The following is a 21,094-nucleotide window of genomic DNA, read 5'->3' as shown; positions in this document are numbered from 1 at the left end:
CATTAATCATCCAGTATAGTAATAGATGTTTCTACTTTCTGATTCTAATCTTCACAGCGGAACAGAAAGTATATCGATTTTAGTGCAAACAAAAATAAACTTGAAAGTATTCGTAAAAAAATTACAATCGAAGGATGATTATAATTCTTAAACGAGTAGTTTTACTTAAGTAAGTATTATGGCATTATTCAAAAAGCTTAACAAAAACGAATTCTGATGTAATAAAATTTGACCCGTAATCTGCTTATCGACTATGATAGCTCATATTAAAATATTTGTCATAAATATTCGCAATTTGTGCACGATGAAAAATTTGTTTGATCAATTAATGGCGAATTAATTAATGAGATTTTTATAATCTGCGAAGCATTTGATTGCATGTAATTGTTTCTGAATTCGATTGATACATATATTGTTTCATATTTTCTTTATAATTTGTTTTAACATTAATTTGATGCGATATAATGTTTTTATGGAGAATTATAGCAACAACAATAACAGCAACACTTTTGTATATAATATAAACACCAGAATTGTGTATAATATGAAAAATAGAATTCAATAAAATATGATATGTACCTAGAAATAGATGTGCATTTACGGTGAAATGGTATAGTACAGCTACAGTTCCGGTAGCTGAAACGATGTGCTATCTTTAATTTGTCGATAACAACTTAGAATTTCTGAATGCAGAAAGTAGTGGATAAATATCACGACTCAGAAAGAAAGAATCTGTTTTTAAACAAGGTCGTTCTAATTGATATTCACAGTACGCAGAAGTAACACGTAAAAATTGAGAGTGAAAAGATAGCACACTTGAGCTTTGTATTGATATTATTCGATTGTTGTGGCTATTAACAATAAATATCGTTTCTTATACGAGCAAGAATCGATATGGCCTGTGAGAATAAATTAAGCGAAACTGAGATTGCAAGGATTATTTAACCGAACAATCAAAACCTAAGTATTTCTAAAATTTCAGAGATTGATAAACGAAGCCGTAAAGTAGTATATATTTTGTTAAAAGACCCTATAAATTATGGAAACAAAAAAGTTGAGGATGTCTACAAACTCTATCACAGTAGGAAAAATTGGCCATTAACAGAATTTGAAGCAGAAGTTGAAGTTGAAGTAAAAATTCTCCACTAACAACATAACATATAAAACAACGATCGACATTCACGAAAGATCAAATTCACTGGAAGAAGAAATGGAAACGAGTTATATTTATCGTCGAAAAAACGTTTAACCCTTTGCAACCCTTTTAAAATTTTTTAAATCGTAAAAGTAATCTGAAATGAAACATTTTTATTTCAATATTTCACATACATATGTTTACATCTTACAAAAATGTATTTAAATTCTAAATTGAATTCCAAGCTACGATGTTTTTCCGGATTGGAAAAAGTACATTTAGTTAGATGGCAATCGAGGATCTTCTTTCGAGTTCAAACATATTTTATTACTTGAATACAGTAATCGAAAATTGTTGAGAAGAACTTGCACGTGTTGTCTAGAAGAAAGGAAGGCAATACAACAATATTCAACAAGTGAAAGAACTCATTCTAGTAGAATGGAACAATTTATCTCAAACACAATATAAGAACTTTAAAAATCATCCAAACCGAATGGCTGAAGTTATAGACAATCGAAGAAATTATTCGATTAATACTAATACTAGTATAGAGTATTAGTATACTCGTTACTATTATAATTTCGATGTAAATTTTTTTTTTGAATAAATATACTAGGTGATTCAAAAATACATATCCATACTTCAGGAGGCAAATTTACACACTGGAACGATTAAAAAATGCCTATAAACATATGTCCTTTATACCTACCTTAGTTTTCGAGTTATGGATGATCGAAGAAAATGTTCAAAATGTCCCTTTCGTCTTTTAATAGTTTTATTTCGAGGTCGTTTAAAATCTATCGTGTATTCAACGGAAACCAACAATGTACTGTGCGGAGCTGAGAAGTTGATCTCTGGATGAAATTAAAAATCATATTAGCTTAAATGTTTTAATCGGTTTTTGAAGGCCTGCTGCTACCAATAAGTAAAAATTATTCGACGTTGTCCATATTCTTCTATAACGTGGTATATTGCATTTCCTTTAAGAAAATATTTTGGTCATTCGGCCTTAAAAAATCGATTTTATTTTTGACACTTTCAACATTTTCTTCAATTATCCACAACTCGAAAATTAAGATATAAATGACGTTCATAGAACATCTTTTTACTCATCTTAGTGTGTACATTCATACTCCGATAGATTTGGTCCATACTCCGAGAAATGTGGACACATATTTCTGAAACTGGCTGTATGAATTTGATAAATATGCGATACATTTTGTCTTCGGTATTTATCAGTTTTCTCATTATATTGTGAATATTAATGACAACTATCTTGTTTAATAACAGAAATTCTAAGTTGTATTTAAGAAATTAAAGATAGTAATTAAAGATACACATGTATCTTTATTTTGTTTATATTTATTTTATCCGGATTTGCATATTCTGTTATCAACTGTAACCTTGCATTATTAACTTAGCATTTCACATTTCCATATCGTGACATTTCCTTCTTGTGCTGAATCAGGCTGTGCATGCATTTTCATGTTTTTTTTAATACGCTTTTTTATTACCAACTGGACGAAGAATATTAAATTTTCACTGGTTCATTTCCGTTGTAAAAGCAAGGATAAGCGATTTAGCGTACATAGCTATTTTTTAAGCCCTCCTACAGGCCCCCATTTTGAAACAAAATTAACCATGTTATGTAACAATTTTAAACTTAAAATAATGAAGGCTTTTATAAAATATGTTTTTTATTTTAGGATAGATTATTATATGGTTATAAAATCACATCTCGATTTTTTCAACTGTTTTCAGACAAAGAAAAATTTTAAGAAAGTTTAATTTGATCTAGATTGTAAAAATTTGACAGTTAGGCTAGATGTCCCAATTACTGCCATTTTAAGCTTATTGTGTAACCTCATTTGATTATTTTAAAAGTTATTTAACCTAAAAATCGTTCCAGATTGGAACATAACATTGCTTAGCATCTCTTTTATTTGTGAACATTTTTTTATACATCGAATACAACGAATTAATTACTAATTAATCAAAAATATACAACGAAGTACAATGTCTCTACTACTGTTATTTGAAACATTGTCACTTGAATGGAAATGATTCTTATATATTAGTAACAAATATAAGATAAATAGTTAAATTATTGCCTTTGCTACATTATGACAATTTTCATACTTTCTCAAACCGTTCAAACGGCGTATTCACCCCTAATATTCGTTTTTAACTATTGAGTGTAAACAATTGTGCAATGTCTATGCATTGGTAATGCATTGTAAAAACGAAGTCCAAATTTAATATTAAAATTATTTTATTTATGCTTCATCGTACATTATTTTTTTATTAAATAAAATAATTTAAATGGCAGTTATAGGAACATTAACAGTTATTGAGACATCTACCTTACAGATAAAGATACGCTTTTGTTTATATGTATAATAAGCTGCCAGTAATAATCGTAATTTAAATATTCTCATTTGAATTCTAATATTTTTCTACTCGTATTACTTTGATCCTCTTGGCGTAAGAGTAGATACTTTTGTCCTTTGTGTTACATATGAGATTTGCAATTGGTCTGCTTCTCCCGAGAGAAAAACGCCTGTTTAGGATACTCGGTGATATTTGCCAAATTGCATGTTGACTTTAGATCGAAGTAATTTAAATATACTGCTCGAAATTAATTAGAGGTTCACTTGCTCAAGTGGTTTTGTCGTTTAGCAGTATATTCTCTACGTTAGAAGTTTGAACGTACTACGTGAATCATATATCTATCAGAAATATATTACTATATTAAATACGATCTTCGTTTATCTTCAATATTTGATTCTCGGAAAATCCAGAAACATTGTCTCCTAATTGTTTTTTTAAGACAATGTGATATTTCCAAAAGGATTGCTCCTTGAAATTAAGAGATTAGTTGCACTTAGAAGTGAGGTTAGGTTTCAAAACATTTGCTGGACATTGCCTACAATACTGTACATGTCCTTCGCTTTTCATATATTTATTTTATATTTGTATTATTTCCTATAGATATGTAATAAAGACGTTAATATATACACAAATAGAATTTGCGGCAGATTTGGAATACAAAACTATTCGCATAATATTTTATTATTTTTTAAATTTCGGTTTCCAATTTCTCGTAATTTCGCAGACGGTTTACGTGAGATTCTTTTTTTTTTTTTAACAAAAAGGTAACTTTGAAAAGGAAAATATATATATTGTTACCAATATCGTTGATGCAATAACATTTTGGTATTTATTAAACCCCGAGAAGAGAAGAGTGAAGCTGGACGAGTAATAAAATGGCCGCATTGAAAGTAAAATAAAATTAAACTGAAAGAGGCGAATGTTCGACGAAAAGTTGAACGCGTTTGTACGCGGTAGAATGCGGAAGTAATACGGTAAGAAAGGATCCAATTCGAACGAAATTCCACAGAAACGATGTAAGATACAATACACACGTGTGCACTCGTGTCTTCACAAGGCGTTTACGTCATGTTCATCCAAGGTTCGTTCGCCACTCAGTCGTCGTCGAGCTTGCAGGTCTATTTTCGAAAGCGCTACCTACTCGTAATTGTTCACGCGCTTGGTGTTTCACACTGCACGCGATTCTACTTGCAAACAAATAAATACGTGAGTTATATCGAGCCATCTCATAAGTTTTTTATTTATTTTTTTATTCGACGTCATTATTCGCTACAACGAGAAAGAAAGAAATACGAGTATACAACCAAGTACCTACATGAGAATATAATGCATAGCGATAGAGAAAATAAGGCGAATGGGCGAGGGGGTTTTAACAAATTGCTATTTTTTAATCTAATCTACATTATATTCGAGGAAAATTTCTAAGCGTACAAAAAGGATATTAATAGTTTATAAAAGGTGTATTCGATAATCTAATAATAATCTAAATTTAACTTAAGATAATATTTATTTTAAGTTAATTACATTGATAAATACAACTTTTGTTCCAGAGAATATTTACACTGATTCTTACGTATTTTTTCCCGCTGAATCCGAATTTGGAACTTGTTTTTCCCTATCGTGTATAATTTTTATATAATTTCGCTTTGGAAATTTTTTCGACAATTCGTGTATGAAAAAATGTTCTTTGAACAAATGTAACACATTTTGAATAAAATTTTACATCTTACATGATAAAAGAAAAACAGACTGCGTATTTGAATTCAGTGTAAAAAACACTATTAGTATTATATATTAAACCTTGTGTAAAAAAAATCTCAGTCAAATTTTGTAAACCAATTTTATTATAATTTGATATGCTATATACTGACAAAGATCTGAAACAGTTTGTAAACATGTTATATTAAACATACTAGTATCGATTATACCATCTATAAATTATTCTTATTCAACAAAAAATGATTTAAATCTTTCTATTATAAACATTAATCATCTAAAGCAATCTTGTCTAAGCGAGATCCGTGAGACGTTTGGGGTTCTTTCACTTCCGTTTAAACATGATATAGTTGTGTGCAGCGTCTGTGAGGTTTCTTTACGACTTATGCTGAGGAGTTATATAGCTTGTTTGGTATGCTATGTCAGGAAGGAACGTTGGAAAGGCAAGCTAGCGCATGAGGGATTCCTACAGTGGACAGCGTTCATTTAAATTTAAAATGTGTGATTTTTAAATCTTGTGTGATTTTTTCTTATCTCTATAATAATTGGTCGTGTTATAGAAATCAGTTGATTCCAATTCTAAAACTCGTTTTCTATCAGTTTTAATCGTTTGTTTCTCGAGAAAATGTCTCAGCTTTGTTTAAGTGTTGCTTCATTAAGTGTCACAGAATTAAACCTGCCTAAAGTAGGTTACTTAAGCCGAATTTTGAGAGTTCTTTATCATTTCTTTTCAGTGAAAGAATAATTAGATCAAAATGAAAATTAGTAGCTATACCTTGGGCAATGTAGTTTAATAAGATATATATATATATATATATATATCATGTGTATGGTTATTTTTCTTAGTTGAAAACGTGTTAAGAAAAATTTACTTCAATAGTGTGCATAAATTTAGGTAAACTGTGAAATGTGACAAACAAAAACTAAGAGAACTCTTAAGAAAAATGAAACTACTTTGTTCAGAAATATTTATTTTTTCGGTTTCTTCTTTTTTCTTTAAGTCAGTTAAAAAATGGAAATATTAAATATTTTGGAACGGTGGTAACACTTTTTCGATAAATATTTCACAATATTTTGTTTGAGAAAAAAGCTTTTATAGATTTAGAAAGAGAAAGGAGTTTATTGGATTTTATTAAAATTAACTTACGATTTAATTTACGAGCAATGCCAAGCATATATTGAATGTAATTGATTAAACGTTTTACCAATTGTTAAGTTCACGATCATTATTATTTGTAAAATTGACTTAAAATTTTTATTGTAGATGATTAGAAGCTAAAAAAATTTGAAATTTCAACCATATTTAGTGCCACAATGTATGTATGTGTTTCGAACTAAATTGTCAGATCATTTAAATTCTTATTGTTGTTTTGAGAGAATCCTTTGAGATGTATTTTGAATATACTATTCGTTGTTAATTAAGAAAGATTATGTTCGAAATTTCGAAAAGTTTTGACATCATTAGCAGTGCAATATTCGTGTACCCTTATTAAGCAACCACGTATGTATATGCACATTAATCAACCATGTTTGAATCGTTCATTTTTCGAATTTTATAATGAAATTTACAAGATATAATCTAAAGTTTGTTTATTTTAAGGAAATGTAAAAAAAGAAATAAGTATTGTCCAAAATCACCAAATTTCCCCCTTAAAAGACAGGCAGCTGTTTCAGGAATTGAGCAATATCTTCGACTCGTTCGTATTTCATTGTTAGTACATATATCTTAACAGAAAATAAACCACAGTTGTATGCTAACGATATGTTAGATGGTGGAGCTGACTAAAAGACAGTCAGAAGGGCAAAATTTACAACTAGACGGATGGTATTGTACTTATGCTGATGTAAAGTGCATCACCAAAATCATAAGAAAAAAATGGAAAAGGTGTCATAAGATTAAATGGTTTTAATAACTTCCGTCAAGATTTTTGAGGTCGTTCGAAATGTTTTTCTCGATTGTAAATATTATGAGGTCGAAATAGATGAATTTGTAGCATCTATAAAAAAGTGCACTTTAAATAACGTTAACCATATATGTACGTTGTGCGCATTTTCTGTGACGTTTCTTAGAGTGGACACTAGTTTTCTTTGGCTGTTAGTTTAGCGTCGCACGATTTTGTTGATAACGTATAGTTATGTTATGTTGGGAAAGAACGATTGGAAGGGGAAACAGGTGCATAAGGGGCTCCTACGCTGGACTGCATTACTATAGAAGACTAATGCTACGTCAGTAATCTCTTTGTACTTGATTTAGCCAATTGTCTATACAATCCACTAATCCTACTCGTTTGTAGATTATTTATAACTTATTTTGTTCCCTTTGTTATAAAATTTTATAGATTACTATCAACATTTACCCAATTAATACTACATACAGAGAATAAAAAGTTCTTCTGAAAAAAATGATAAAACTGATACAAATTAATTTGAAAATTTGTTTCATTCAATAATAACGGTTACCACAATACATTGTTACCTGAAAAAATGAACTTATTTAGTATACGATAGGATTTATATTTCGCGTTTTTCTCATTATTAACATAATATAATGATTTTCACACTGACAGAACATATACAGTTAATAATGAAAGAAAGCAAAATAAATTTAAATCTTAAAAGTCTACTACTGTACATATGTAGTAGGCAGCAGTAAAAATATTATAGTTAAGAAGGAAATACAGAATATTACAAATGTGTTCGAATCAAATGGAAAAATACATATTAAAATAAACATTTTTCGTGATCGTACTAGTGTTTATTTTCTTTTCGTTTCGTTTATCTGAAATATAAATATATTAAATATTCTTGTAGACCGTAATACTATTGTTATGATGTTTGCTCCTCTCTATTATACTTTCCATTTTTATTCACTTAAATCTGATACGCCAATAAAACGATTGAACTTTGAAATAACAAATGTCCAATATTGTTTGTTTATGTCTTTCTTAGAATGCGAAAACTGCAGAGTGGAAATACTATATAAATTGAGGTTAGGTTTAATGGCTATGTTATGGCCGTACCTCTTTTTTTACCCACTTACAAAAATTGTTTGTTTTTGTTGGATTATAAAAACATTATTATTGTAAGATTATATTGTAGTCAGGATATGTTTAGAATACCACTTGAGATCTTTTTACAATTGGAAATCTACTTGTTGGGATGGTATATCAATATTTTTTTTCACTATGGAAATATAAATATTCTCCAGTCTCATTTATGTGTACAGTAATCACAACATACGTGATCTTTTTTAAAAGTTCATCATTCTAATATCTAGGTTTCGAATGAAAATGTAGGCAAAAAGATTTTGACAATTTATAAAGATCTAGAATAAAGGTAGTTATTAAGTAATAGATTGTTAAAAGTGTCCACAAGGTCCAAGTCATATTTCAAAGTAAGCTAACAAACAACTTAATGTCAAAACTTAGAGAAAAAATATTACTCGCGTTCCTCTCAACCATTAATCCAATTCGCAGGTGTTGTCATAATAAAACACTTACGTTTCTGAAAGGAATCCAAGTAGTCTAATCGAAATGTGCAATTTAATTGTTCGTATCGATTAGCTTATTCTTTATTTGTCGGAGACATTTTACGGAAATTTTTCATAAGTCTAAAACGCTCGCGAGTCGGCTCAATATTTGTGAAATGTTGCGCAAGTGTTGAAAGTGGTGAATCGTCGAGTTGGATGGCCGTAGTAGCTATTTCTCGCGGTTATTTCGCCACGACGGCCCTCCCAGAAACGCGTTGCAATAAGAAAATCGCGGATATGCTTGGCTATTCCCGCGATGAGAAACTAGGTCGGAAGAGGCTCGAACCGACGTCTACAAATTTGAGACTCGACCGGGCGACTAAGCTAGAAATTATATGTACATTAACGATTAAAAATCGGACGAATTTACACGACAAGGACTTGTACATGCATGGATGTTATTGTAGATGCCTGAAAAATTTGAAAAAGTGATTAGACTAGAGAATCTGTTGTAATCTTCAAGTTTTTTTCAGAGATTGTGCTCAAGGTTCTCATTGTGAGAATTGTCGAGATTTCTTTTTAAATTTTAAATATTTAGAAACTTCTGATTCCCGATTTCCAAAGAAACTTTTGAGAACATTTGAAGGTGTCGAAAATAATTATGAAAGATATTTTCGCGCATTAAAAATTGTATACTAAATTCATTGAGTGATATGACTTTAAATATTCAATGGTTTACGGAAGATGAAATAAGGGTTGTAATATTGTTTAAAAGCACACAGAGGTATTAATTCGACTGAACACCTATCTATTAACTGCAGAAGACGGTATGTTCAAGTTTTTGTTCAAAACACTTACAAAATGTAATTTAGAAATTAGATAATATATATATATATATAGAATGACATCGGAATGTTTCATTAATTTTATTGCTAAACTTTTACAGAAAATCGAAGAAAATATAATATTCTTGACAAATATTATGCCATACAACAACGTATGGCATAGCAAATAAAACAGAAAAGAAATAATGACCAAGTTGTTTAACACATCGTAGTATGCAACGAATGAGATATCATTTATGTTTTTCTTTATTACAGAAGATAAAGAAAAAGTTCATTTGAATCTTTTTATCTCTAATTTAATTTACTTTAAGAGTTACTGAAAATGCAATTAAAAATTTTTAAAAATGCTGACTATTTAAGAAATAAAAACAAACATTACTCAAAAATTAGAAATAATAATACCATTGATAAAATTACTGCTTCAAGAAGCAGGAAAATACCATTGTGAAAGTAATTACTTTTTATATATTTTTATTTGATAGTCAACAAATACTTATAACTTTTATTCTTATTATCAAACCAAGAAGTTTAAATTAAAATTCATAAATTGTATCTATTTATTTAAATTTCAATATTTTAAAATGTCAGATTACATCTTCAAGCTTTGTTTGTATCTTAGATTCGAGACAATATGCCACTGTATGAATCGATTTTATAATACGTACGAAAAATCTAATCAGATCTTGATATGAGAATCTAAAATTGAAATCTATTCAGCCGTTTAGACGTAATCGTATGTACTATGCATTATTGGAGAGATGATGAGCGGAAGAAGTGCAAGTACCTACAATTAATTGTAGTGGATTAGCCATGTTTGAGTGTACACGAGGTTTTAATCGCAGTGTATTATTGGCTGTGATGGTTCTCATCTATTACCAATCGCGTTGCCTGGCAAAGAGGGGGAATAGGATGTATCGAGATAAAACGAAATAGTGCAAAACAAACGATGCGATAGTGGGGAGACGGGGTGAGAGTGTTAAGGGTAGGGGGTAGGTAGAATTAGCGAGGTATCCACAAGGTATCCTCTTGCCCCTGTGTTGTTTCGCTAATCATCTTTCCAGCAACGCGAAGTACATATATACTAGGTTGTTCAATAAGTTTTGTCGTTTTTTTTTCATTGTAAAAAAATGCAATGACACTTCAACTTTGAACAACTGTAAATATACGAACGAGTCGACGGATCTACATGAAACTTCACACATGTTCAACAAACAGTAGTATAGAAAAATAAAACGACGAACCTAATAGCTCCATTTCTTATCGAACGACAAAACTTATCGAGGAACCTATTATTCAACATAAATTTATCGTGATCAAGAAGTCTTGAAACATATTTTTCTAAAATGTATGTAAATACTAATAATGTCAATACTAATAAGAACGAAAAAAAGGGTAGTACGGAGGTAGGCTAATTTTGGTTTCTATAAAATATATTTACTTTTCAAATACATTTACATATAAAGTACATTTTACTTTTCTAAAATGAATCAATATCTGAGATTAAGGTTAACTGACGACAAATATAATATAATTGCAATAAGATAAGCAGCGTAAGGAATTTTTTTAAAAAAGAAAACGACAAAATGTTTATGAATCGATATCTGAGAGAAATTATAGAAACTAGTTCGCAAAAAGAAAATGATTATTCAACGTGTAGCGATCAATGTAATATGTTTATATATGTATATTTATTCTTTTTCTTTTATTTCCTTTTTTTTTCGTTAATGTATATAAAAATGATGACCGAGTGAAAAACATGAGATGCACTTTCAAAAAAACATTATTAATTATTTGCCACAAAAATTCGTATCGAAAAGAAAAAATGAAGTAAGGTAAATTATCTTTAAATTCTTAGTTATGTATAAAAATCATTTGTAATCAAAATTACAAAGAGTGAAGATTAAATTTCTTTACTAATTCAGTAAATTAGATAATCGTATAAGTAAACATTTAATACATTAATTCGTTAATAAAATATGTAGTTTCGGTTGCGCGCGGAACGTTTTAAGGAGGTATGGTAGCGAAGTTGTTCCTGGAGTCGACTTTTCTCATCTCAGGCTGCGACCCAGTCACTTTCATACCGTCCTACGAATAGAATGAACGAGATACATCAAGAGTGAGCTCAACCGCAAGCGTGGTTCGTACTATAAGAACAAACCGATGCCGCACGCGTATCACTGTGACGAGATTAATGCAAACTAAAATTTTTTGTATCTCTCATTGTATCTTCATTAATATATTATCAACGCATTGGTGAGGTTCTCTTGATAAAAAGGAGACCAATCTTGATCGTATTCGGACTATTTTCACGTATACGTTATATAAATCATTTAGGAGGTATAATAATATTATAATTGAAAATAGTCAAAGGATACAGTTTGTGTTTGATTTCATTTTTATCGAGTGAATCTCGTTAATCTTTTGATAATACTCTCATGAAGGTACAATGAGAAATATAAAAGTTTTTAATTTGCATTAGTGCAATAGTTTTAAATCCTCAGTTGTTCATTGCTCGCGCTGAAAAACGTACGTTTGTGGTGGAGATAATTCGGTACGTTTTATAGAGGGACAAACGCGGCGTTTTATCGAGGGTTTACTATAGTTAGAAGGGTCTGCGTAAATCATATTTATATAATTACAATATATGTATCTGAAAAGCATTATGTTACTATTTATAATTTAAATTATTTTATATACAGACTCACAGAATACGCGAATATATAATACATACCACATGAACACCACATATACCACACACATAAATATTATACAAATATTTCATAACATATCGCATAAATAGTATGCACACATGTTACACACCACGCAAATATAACACATTTATTATCGTACTAAAGGGATTTAATAACACAAATACAACACACATCACACATGCAAAAATGTAGTTTTTCAACATACACAGTATACATGCAAGAGTAGTATGTAGTAAACACTACATACGCACTACGTAAGATCACACATTTGCAATCATTACTTTGTAATCAAAGTACATTAATGCACGGTTAATTTTCCACGATTCACACTCCCCTCTTCCTATTCCATTTTGGGTTCAATGAAACCTGACTCAGTAGAAAAGGGGAGACACGTTAAACATCATGTAATAATGCATATATTGAGTCAATTAAAAATAGTCTGATTTATGTCGTGTTTGGAATCATTTTACTTAGAATAATCTGAAGAATACATCGGTATCATTTTTAGAAAGACAATTCGAGCACGATAACTATGAGAAATAAAGTTTTATATATTTAATGATTATTTTTGTAATTATTGCTGTATCTTTTTGAAGTGTGGAGTCTCGTGGGCGTCACTGCTAGATGAATTGTATTCATCTTGTTTCTTCCTGTTATAACCATTCTCTTTCTGTCATGGAATGTTTGAGTTCAGTTCTACAAAAAATATACTATCCTGTGCGCGAAACTTTCACTGTTGGATACCAAATCTTATGAAAGTTAACTATGCATTACTGCATGACAAATAACGAGAAAATGCGTATAATTGGAGGTGGGCCGACTAATTTGATTTTTTGACACCATATGATCTCTGCATAGTAGGTATGCTGTATATGGAAGGAACAATTAAAAGAGGCACAGAGACAAGAGGGATATTTCGCTGACTCCATTAACTTGTGTGTAGGCTTATAACTTTATAATGCGTTTGTTTCGCACTATATTGCTTTGTTTCGACGTGTTCCATTCCCCCTCTTTGCCAGGTGACACGATTGGTAATAGATGAGAACCATTACGGTCAATAATACGCTGCAATTAAGATCTCGTGCGCGTACAGGTGTGGTTAATTCACAACGATCAATCGTACCTGCATTATTTCTAAAAAATTAATATCAGACCGATCGAAAATTTCTGACATTGTGATTTATAAGGTAACATTTTGTGCTTTTATCCAGAATAGGTGTAAGAATGATCTTAATCTTTTAAAACCTGACGGTAATCTATGTGTTATTCTATAAGTGTTTAAGGTCTGTTTTTAAGTTACAAGTATATATTTAATGTCAATAGTTTTGTTACGGATAATATACGTATGTAAAACTGCGCAAACTATGCAATGATCTTTACTAATATGTCTTACATCATACATTCACAGTTTGTTAAAAAATTAACAAGAATTATCTTTAAAAAGAATTATCAGTTAATGAAAATTTTTACACAGGAATTCAGTGATGTTATCATAAAAAATCAAAATAATCTACATCGTTGCCAATAGTTTGATCAAAAATTTTTTTTTGTTGCCAAAAAAAAAAATAAAGTAATTGAAAACAAAGTAATTTTGGTTTATGCGTAGGTCGGCAAATAGAGGGAATATGGCATACAGCAATTGTTGTCTACGGAAGAGAATACTACTTTGGTCCAATTGGTATTCAAAGTTCTAAGCCCGTAAGTATAATCTTCTACTATAATACTACAAAACTAGTCTAACAAGATTTCTCAGAAACTATTATTAGATGTCAACAAATTAATCACAAATTAGAACAATCTTACTTTTGAGATAATACGAAGTACATGATTAAAATTAGGCAAAAAGTAAACATTCTGTTACGTTTATTAGATGTTAGAATATTATTTTGGTTTATCAATATATGTATGTATATACCTACGTGGTTGTGTTATTTTATGCAGAATACCAATTTTTAAAAATTAGTCAATCCAATAATATAATCTTAGTTTGAGAAAATACGAGTAAAGATGCCAGGGGTCTGAATTGACCCAACATTGTCCGCTCCGTGGGTGCTGAAATATTCCAAAAGATGAGGGTTAGGAAATTAAAACGCATAGGAAATTAATCTTTTGTTTTATCATTACTACTTTATAATCTCCAAGAAAAGAGAGTACTGTAATAAAGTCAAATTTCGAACAAATTTTGTTCATGAAAAAACATATTTTAAGACCTATTCTCGTTTTGATTATTAAAAAAAAGACTCTTTTAGTACGATTGCAATTAAGGAATTGAGTGGATTTCAATGAAGTTTTATATAAAACCATTGTATTGTTATTTTAAAATTTGATTAGATTATTTTTCGTAAAATTGATCTCTGTATAACTATGATTATTTTTAATAGTTTTTTGATTTTTTTAATATACGTGAATTATTCGTAAAGATTTAAAAAAATGCTATCTTTTATAATAGAGGAAAACTTAAATGAAATTTTATTCACGTCATTATTGAAAAAACTATTTTCTTTTAATTGAAATAATATTAAAGCGCTGTGTCGGAAAGTATTATGGCGTGTTCGTCTGTTTAATAATTTATATAAAGGTCCAGCAATACAAATAAAATTTTGAACGAATTTCCTGAAATATAAATACAAGCCAACATTGTAGACATCACAAGCAGTTTACGGAATCAGGCATTTTACCATTATTTCTTTTTGTCGGATTTTACACCTATTCCAATCACCAGATAGACTAGATATTCTATTTTCGTATACAAATTTATACTTGTCTATACACGGTTCAATTTTGTTATTAACTAAGGCAATGAAAATCCGCTTGAGAATTTCTAAATGATATTCTATAATTTATGGAGTTACCAATATACCATCCAAATAATTTGTCTGAATTCAAACACGGCTCGATTAAAAAACTTTTTTACTGTAGACGTTTAAAAAAAATAGTTACTTTTTATTTGCAAGTTTTTGAATTTTGATGAGTTGGAAACATGTTTTAAAATCATTTGATTCAATTTCGAAAAATTAGTAAAGTTATAGAATAAGGTAAAAACACCACTATTTATAGTTTTCATCGTATGTTTATCTGTATATTTTTTATCATCGATTAAAATTAAAAGTAGTAGAGTATCGTTTCACACATTGATAAACAGTCAAATATATTGATACAAAGACTATAATTGATACTGTGTTGAAGAAACAAAGTAAAAATTGCGTGACAAAAGTTAAGAAACTATTAATGTACTATTTAATGTAAATAAATATTTTCTAGTAAATTGAGCCTTCTGTCGAACATCGACGAGTGTGGTTCGTAATATGAAGTGCAACAAGAAGATAATATTTAATCGAAATTTATGGAATTGCGTTAAACGTCAAATAGGAAGTTATATTTTTACAAATGAAGCGAAGTTAATGCAAAAACCCAGGAAAATATGCTAAAAAATACCAATTGAGTTTTGCGATCAATTAATGGATTTAATACCATATTCAATATCTCACAAATGTCATGCAGTAGTTACATCAAAGGGTCATCAGACATCTTATCAGATTCTCATAAAAATAATAGACATGTATGGATCGTTGTTTTCGTTAAAAGTGATAATATAATTGTAGCAAAGTATGTGGTTTTTAATTTTTGTCGCAAAGGTTTCTTTCATTTCTTCGACCGAATAATAATTAAAATTGTTATACAAGTATATTAAAAAAAAAAGAACTTATTTTTAATCGATGTATGAGATATTATTCCTTCATATTAGTTTTAATTCTAATTTATCTATTTCAGAAGATGGAGAGTATATAAAAATTCACAAACGATTATTTCGTTTCTTATCTTTCATCAATAAGTGAATATTCTAAGATTTTCCTATGTTATTGCAATAGCTTCTAAGACATTCTGAGGTAATTTCTTATAGTTTGGATAAAAATATCTTCGATTAGGAGGCAGATTAGTATTTTGACTCAAGGAATTGAGGGTACGTTATCAATTTTTTTTTTTATGAAGAAATAATTGAGACGGAATGATAATCATTAGCCACATATCTTATTTAATGTACTTTAATGAGGTATACAAATATTATTTTTTCGAAGAAAGCAGAATTTTAACCTAGATAAGTTAACTCATCGAGTAAATTAAAGAAGTAGATAAAATATCTACTTATAGATAAGTGCGTAAAAAACCTGTTGATTTCAAATGATTGTAACTCCGAAGCAAATTCATGAATTGCAAAAATTCATACTTTATACTATAGATAAAAGTTGATATTTATATTGTATAGAAAAAAAAACTGTCAGAAATATAAATTAACATCTATAGAAAGTGATAAATTAAAATAGCAGGTAGTTGTGCATTTATTCTGGAAAATATGTTTGTAATTGCATTACAATTTACTTTTGAAACGAAAAGTAATCTTTCTTGTAATATAAAATAATCTAAAACGTTTAGTCCAATTTTGCAGTCAAAAATGTCTTCAATAGTTGATGGAAGTTTACTTTCACATTTATCACTTTCACATAAAGAAAATATACTTTTTTATAACTTTTATAACATTGTCTTTATTCATTTATCACGTTCGTAAAAAAGTGGATTGTTCATAGATATTTAGTCAGTAAAACTTAACATAATAAAATTTAAAAACTTAAAAAAGGAGAATTATAAAATATAGTATCCGGTGCTTTTTACTAACAACACTATGTTAATTATCTAAACCTTTGAAAATAAGTATATTAATCATTTGCTCTATACTTCTTATTGCTTTGACCACGACCAAAGACGAAAGAAAGTATCAAAAAACGAAGTACAAATTATTTGATCGAAATAAACGCTAGGTATCACGTCGAGAAAAATCTATTAGCACTTGTGATGTAAACACTGATAAACTAATCGTACATCAGATGTTATAAATACATTTATCGCTTAAGAATTATTTCAGTATAGAACTCTCATTTAATATGTTGTTTTACAAGTAATTTGTAAATATTAGGTTTTTCGGAAAATCATTTCGTTTTTTTTTTTGTGAAAATGAAACACAATTTTTTTATAGTGCTTTTTAACTAACCTTTATATCATATTTGTGGTAAATAATTGTGGATTTATAATTGCTTGGAATATTGGTATAACCTTAATAATAATTGTGAGAAAACGAAGCTGAAACATCGTATACTTATCGAGGTAATTAATCCAAGTAAAAAAGATTTTCACTTATAATACACTGGTTTCACTGCATTTAATCACTGCTACGTATTCTCATTAAGTGGTTATTCTTTCCATTAAACTCCAATGAACGAGATTCTCGTCTTCAGGTCGTTTTCTACTACATTTAAAAATTATTTGCTACGTAATGATAAACATTTTTTGGAGAAATGTTAATACTTAAAGAACATGATAATAATTTCAATGTCACAAAAATGTACACAGAAGTATGGTCGCCATATTGAAGTTTATGAACATTGTTCCTACGGTTGTATGATTATAATATTTTGTTCTCCCTTTGTTGTAAAAAAAAAACTATCATATGTATAAAAATGTACATTCTCAGTTTACTTTTGTTCTTCGTACCATATTAGATGACTACGTGTAGAGCATAAATAAACATTGTGCAACGTTCGTGTACATTATTCGGAAACTTTCTTTGTACATAATTCTATTTAGTAATTTCTATTCGTTTCCAACTACGTCTAAATAACTTTGTCTTCTAATTTTAATAACTGCGGTATTACAATGATTTAGTTGTTCTAATTGAAGAGTAAGAATAATTGTGATATTACAATGATTTAGTTGTTCGCGTTCGATTTTATCATCGAAAAGTTCTCTGAGACGTTCGATCTTTGGCATAGATAAACTTTTACGCTTCCAGTAATCAAATACAAACGAATTCGCGTTAAAACATCGCATTAGAGAAGGACGGGAATTCCTATTGTTCAGCCTTGTAACGTTGAGCCAACTTCGGACGAAAATAAAATTCTGGCAACCGTGATTTACTAGTAGAAAAAAAATTGCACCCGGTGCAATGTTAGGCTGCTCAGGGTGCATCTCTGCTATCCGAATTGTGACCGATTGGACGCTCTATACGCGTACACTCAGCTAGTGGCGAGTCATTCCGGCCATACGATACGCTAGACACGAGTGGGTACTAAATTTGGTCTGGTTGAATCTAAAAATAATCACCGCCTTACTTCAATCCCTTTCTCTCCTCTCTCTCTTTCTCATGGCTCTTTTCATCCTATGGTTCGTCGCGTCGTCTAGATTCTACGAAGGCGAAAGCTGCCGGTGAGTTTCTTCGTGCACCCCAACGTTGATCACCGACGAAGCTGCATAGATCATTCGTTCGTTTCGAGGTACACGGAATTATTTGGGGGGGCATCTTGTATTAAAAATACTCGCTAACGACTGTACACACTGTCTCGGTACTTACGATAGGTACAAACGTAACTCGATAATAAAACTCGCAAAAAGAAAAATAAACACAGCTCCGGGAACAAATCGTTTCTTAATTCGTAAGTCGAAGGTAGATTGCTTCTCAGCGAGCGTACATACCGTCTTGAACGTGTCCCGTTACGGATTAGATTTTTAAATATTTCCAGTATTATTAAGACGATTAGAATACCGAATACCGTTTCCGTGGCCAGTAGGCCTATTCCTCGGATGTTTTTACGTTTCGAAATAATTTAAAATAGCTCTTTGCGCTTATACAAGAAGCGGTACAACTAGATATAATTCGTTCTACAAGGTGTACGATTGTATTATACAAAGAACTATATAGGTTTGTAAAATAACAAATTTACGGTCAATCGAACGTTTTTCCTTCCTTTTGCGAGTTCTATTTAAACGAATAAATCTATCTCCTATACTTCTGAAACACCCTATACGGAGAGACGAATTTTCCTATCGAACGTTATGTTAGATATGTTACTAGAAAAAGGGCTTTCGTTATTATTATGAAATTAAAATTATTTTAACGTATACTTTCGAACGAAACTTCTCGATACAATAGCCGACCAACTAATTGCTCTTCCCTTTACGCGATATTTGATTAATTCTGGGAAGATTTTTGAGTCAAACGATATTTTACTTTTTTTAATTAATGCCAGGTTGTAAATTGTTTCGTTGCGTTTAAAATTCGTAAACTTTCTCATCGGTGAAACAACTTGTTCCTTTTACTCAACAATAGGATAAAGATATTATATTGTTCATATAGTATCATCTATAATGTTTCGATCAATTGTAATTCAAGTTTTGTATTCTTTGCATTAGTTTTAACGACCGCTTCTTTATTTCCATTTATCGTAAGAACGGAGAATAATCAATAGTTTTTACAAATAGCATTATTTTTAATTCAAAATCATTTAAGTAATGGGAGGTTCTTTATCCAAGGTCCATAGTGAAAATCAGCAAAAGTCAACCTGGGATTAAAGTACTTTCACACTTTGAATCAAGTTCTCTATTACTTTAAAAAAAAACCCAACTGTCATGTTAAAATTGCGTACAAGTTTCAATTTAATTACATGCCCACTATTTACAAAGTTATTCTAAGAGGATGATTTCCGTTGTCATTGTAAAATTAAAACTACTGCAAACTATATTTACAAACCAAACTCCTTGTCGTGGTAAAAAGGACAACTGTCACATTCGAATTAAGTATCAGCATGATTTCCTCGTCGTTTGGTTGAATATAAGACAGAAATCAAGTTACGGTAGAGCTTTGTTGCTTTTATTCTGTTTAGTTTCGATGCATTGTATCGGAAAAAATTATATTAGGGAAAGAGTGCTCGTTATCGGTGCGAAATTATCATTATCACAAAGTGTACTATCGAATCAAACTTTTCGTGTACTGTAAGAAGAACAGATAGATCGAAACTCAGTATCGATATTAATTAAAGGTTCGGTGAAGATAACAATGCACGAGTCTATTGCCTCTGTCCGATCTAACTGCAAAGCGCGAAGACAAAATTATTTTCAACCATATTCTCGAACGTAACTTCCTGTCGATTTCTTTCTGTTGACGTTTAGATTCGGTGAAATTGAAACGCGTATTATTTGCGCGTGTTGAAGTACGTTGATCGTAAATTGCGTATCGATCCACCATCATTGAAGGTGGTTTCGTTGCGTTGCTCGGCATGGCTTCTGTTATCGTTAACGTCTACAATATCGTGCGAAACTTGTGATGAAGGAATCGAGTCAAACGTGAGAACCACGGATGTGTCTTGTCCACTTTCGTACGTTGAAATATATTTTCTTAAAAATATTAGAAAGAAACCCTTATGTAATGTCTTTGAAAAGAAAACTTGGTTTTCACGAGGGCGTTTTTCAGTGAGAGTTGTGACCTTGCTTATGACACGCGCCATTAAAACTTCAATCGTAGGGTAAAGGGTTAACGCTTTCCTAGCCGTTATTTATTTATTTATTTATTTATTTATTTATTTATTTACGGGCAATAAACTCATTGATTTTCAAAGAGAAATAAGTATAGTGCGTAAATTAAAGAGAAAAGATTACAAAAGATTGTTCAACTGACAACGAAATTTCGCGAATGACACATTGAACAAGTCGAGAGATACAGAGTATCTATTAGCCGAAGTGCAAATGCGAGTAATACTAGATTGTTCGATAAATTTTATCGTTCGATAAAACTTATTGAACAGTACTACATCGAACAGTACTGTTCGATAAATTTTATCAAACGATAAACGACAAAACTTATTGAACAACCTGTTAGAATCAGAATCAAGGAAACGGAAAGTGCTCCTGGGGATAGAAGTGCGAGAAACCTGAAAGATTTTGAGGAAGCGTACAAATTTACACTGGTTGAAAACTGCTCACAATCAATACGATAATTAATGAT

General features: G+C 30.2%; 1 protein-coding gene across 9 annotated transcripts in view; it reads left to right on the top strand.

Annotated features, from left to right (window-relative positions):
- LOC143144312 (uncharacterized) overlaps nt 1–21,094 on the top strand; it is a 39,225-nt gene that overhangs the window by 7,648 nt on the left and 10,483 nt on the right. For all 9 annotated transcript variants that reach the window (XM_076306609.1, XM_076306608.1, XM_076306607.1 and 6 more), the window contains exon 3: nt 13,874–13,965. In XM_076306609.1, the coding sequence (XP_076162724.1) occupies nt 13,874–13,965 (92 nt within the window). The remainder of the gene's footprint in view (nt 1–13,873; nt 13,966–21,094) is intronic.

This window comes from Ptiloglossa arizonensis, chromosome 3, assembly GCF_051014685.1.
Source record: "Ptiloglossa arizonensis isolate GNS036 chromosome 3, iyPtiAriz1_principal, whole genome shotgun sequence".
Lineage (NCBI taxonomy): Eukaryota > Metazoa > Arthropoda > Insecta > Hymenoptera > Colletidae > Ptiloglossa > Ptiloglossa arizonensis.
The sequence above is the reverse complement of the archived record's forward strand: the minus strand, read 5'-3'. Positions and strand labels throughout refer to the sequence as shown.